General features: G+C 53.2%; 1 protein-coding gene across 1 annotated transcript; it reads right to left on the bottom strand.

The window, feature by feature from the left end:
* Positions 1-595: 595 nt before the first annotated feature.
* Positions 596-1,490, bottom strand: LOC128915787 (tubulin polymerization-promoting protein family member 2-like). Its single transcript, XM_054216563.1, has 3 exons — positions 1,240-1,490; positions 936-1,089; positions 596-778 (listed from the first exon to the last, which is right to left on the bottom strand). The coding sequence occupies exons 1-3, from the start codon at positions 1,407-1,409 to the stop codon at positions 596-598; spliced, it is 507 nt and encodes a 168-aa protein (XP_054072538.1). The 5' UTR covers positions 1,410-1,490.
* Positions 1,491-2,751: the final 1,261 nt, after the last annotated feature.

The raw sequence follows: 2,751 nt of genomic DNA, 5'->3' as shown, positions 1-2,751 counted from the left end.
GGGTTTAACCCTGGGGGAAGGGGAAAGCAAAAAGCAGGAAGCGGTGTTAATGGTACCCCTTCCCTCTCCGCTGCGTGGTACATGGTGCATCCCATGCCTTGGAAGAGGCCTGGCCACTTCAAGGTGTGGTCAGGCACTACTGGTGGTCTGTCTGCCACCAGAAACCATCAACTCCAATGTAACCTAGTCTAGATATACGGAAACATGCACACGCTGATCCCCATGCCAAAAATCACAGCAAAAAGTATAGTGTATTGGGAGGGGAGAGTAAAAATAATGACTATTCAGAGACTAACCTACTGTTCACTTGACTGGAAATGCAAAGTAGCGTGATGGCAGTGAAGTAGCTGGCCCACAGAATTTCCTCCAAAAGGTGAACTTGGACTTGGATTTAACCCTACCACACAGTAATCAAAGCATGGTCGGATGGGGAACCCGCACTGCTCCTTGGAGTCATCCATTGCCCACCCCATGCCTTCGCACACTGTTAGATTTGAGGTGCACAGACACAGAGGACTGGTTGCATGAGATGTTTATTTACCTCTCCTCCCATGTTATAGGGGAGAAGTCCTTGTTTCCTTAAGCAGTTTTAGTCCTAGTGCGTCTGGTCATATGTGCCAGCTCCCTTGTAGGCTCCAACGTAGCCGCTGTTGTCCGTCAGATCCTGGCGGCCAGCGAGACCTTTCCCTTTGCCACTCTCGTCGAAACGCTCTTTGTGGCTGCCAGTGTATTTGCTAGTGTCTGTCAGCCTCTCGACCCCACCAACCTTGGTGGCTTTCTGCAAGAAAGGAGGCCAGCAAGAGGCAGCCAGCGTTAGAAAACAGCTCAGAAACAAGCTCTTCCCTACATGTGAGGACAGCACATGTCCCTACAGCGGGGATGAATGGCCCTGTGGCAGCTCAAGGTGCACAGTGGGTGAGGAAACTCATACTCACTGTGGTGCCCACGCTGCCGGGCTCCTTCCCCTCGATGAGGCTATACACAGCCTGCAGTGCCTCCTCGGGCGATTTGCCCTTGAAGCGCTTGCTGCAGAGCTCCTTCATGGCCTGCTGGAACTCAGCGAAGGTGATGGTGCGGGCACCCTTGGCCCTATGGCGAGGGGAGACCAAGAGAAAAGTTACTGCTGGGTGACAGTGGTGTAGGAACAGGGCTGCCTCTCGCACTAGAACCTGCCGGCCTTCTGCCGTTCTCTCCTGCCGCCCGGCTGAGCTGCCCACCGTGCCTCCCTGCAACACTCACTTGACTTTGTTGAATACGATATCAACGTCAGTGCTGGTCACGGCTTTGCCATCCATCACCCCACACTCTTTGCACATCTTGGAGAAGTTTTTCCCCGTCATGTCGTTGCCACTGGCAGATGTGTCACCATATATCGCAAACTTACGGAAAGCTTGTTCTACTTCTGACATTTTGCTGCTGTGGAGAAAATAAGTTGGCAAGGAAGGAGCTGAGGACCATCTGCAGATGCTGGGCACACACTCGTGTCCTATGCACCTTGTCTCCAGCAGAGCAAGGGGCACCAGCCATGGATACCTTTCCACCATGGAACAACCATGATGACCACACAGGTATTGACAAGAGAACACCCGGGATCCAGGCAGGATCAGGGCAGGGGCAGGTTGGGATCTGAGGCAAGGCAAAGGAGGGATGGCCGTGGGGCTCTGGAGTGAATTAATGACTGCTGCATGTGAAAGAATGTGGCATCCAAAGCTTCTGAACCTTTTTGAAACGCAAGTTTCAGTTAGACTGTCTCAATAACAAATGCCTGCATTTGTAAGCTGATTTATGCTTTGTCTGTTATTTGATGATAGGGTCCATATTTGTCTTCCAGGCCCCAGATAAGTACCTAAATCTCACAGACCTTCTTGCAAGTAGTCACCAAGGAGTTTTCCCCGTCTTTCCCTATCACACTTCATCCCCTGAATTGCTCCCTGAATTAGGTTGTCCTTCTCCTGACACCAGTAAATTTTCTGCTACTGATCAACTTAGACCCCGGCAGCCAGGGATCGGGGATCTCTGAGAACATAAAAGCCATTGCTCAGGTTGTAAATCAGTCCTCCACAACTTGAGCAGCTGATTCCTGCTGCTTGTGAGACACTCTCGAACCCTTTTTAAATACCCAGCCTCTCTTACGGCCTTGTGCTTCACCCAAGGGCTCTGGGTCTCAAGGTTGTTTGCTGGCTGCCATTTAACACAAATCTTGTGTGGGTCTGCACCTCTCTGGAGCAAAAATCAGGCAGGTTTGTACTAGGGAGGCTGTGTGCTGGAGCATGAGGGGTGCAGCAGGGAGCTCTGGGTGGTCTTGATGGGGGCTTCCCAGGACCCTTCCCTCCCTCCCTCCCTGGGAGGTGTGGACCCAGCTCACCTGCGTGAGCCAGCAGTGATGGCGATGGCACCTTCCCTGTTGTCCTGCAGGCAGTGGGCACTCGGAGCCACTGGCTCGTGCTGGTTGTCACCTAGCACCCATGTATGTCACAGAGCTCGGAAGGCCCACCACAAAGCGGGGGGGAGCGTATGAAGGGTGGAAGAGAAGAGGAGGGGACCACCCTGGGCCACCAGAGATGTGGTGGTCCAAACCCCTGCATGTTCTGGAGTGGGCAGTGGCAAACGCTGCCAGAAGCACAGGACGGTGAGGCTGGAGGAGATGCCTAGGCACTGTGTGGCCGTTGATGCAGCAACGGGAGGGCAAATGTGCCCACATCTGTGCTCTGTGGTAGACATGGAGACAAGGTTTACCTGGCCCAAAGTGGA

The sequence above is a fragment of the Rissa tridactyla genome, chromosome 10 (genome assembly GCF_028500815.1).
Source record: "Rissa tridactyla isolate bRisTri1 chromosome 10, bRisTri1.patW.cur.20221130, whole genome shotgun sequence".
Taxonomy (NCBI): Eukaryota; Metazoa; Chordata; class Aves; order Charadriiformes; family Laridae; genus Rissa; species Rissa tridactyla.
Note: the sequence above shows the minus strand (reverse complement) of the source record. Positions and strands in the feature narration are given on the sequence as shown.

Coding starts and splice junctions, on each gene's coding strand:
- LOC128915787 (XM_054216563.1), bottom strand. CDS start 1,409: ATGTCAGAAGTAGAACAAGCTTTCCGTAAGTTTGCGATATATGGTGAC. Junction 1,090..1,239: donor ATCGTATTCAACAAAGTCAA/GTGAGTGTTGCA, acceptor CCCTCGCCATAG/GGCCAAGGGTGCCCGCACCA. Junction 779..935: donor CCGGCAGCGTGGGCACCACA/GTGAGTATGAGT, acceptor CCTTTCTTGCAG/AAAGCCACCAAGGTTGGTGG.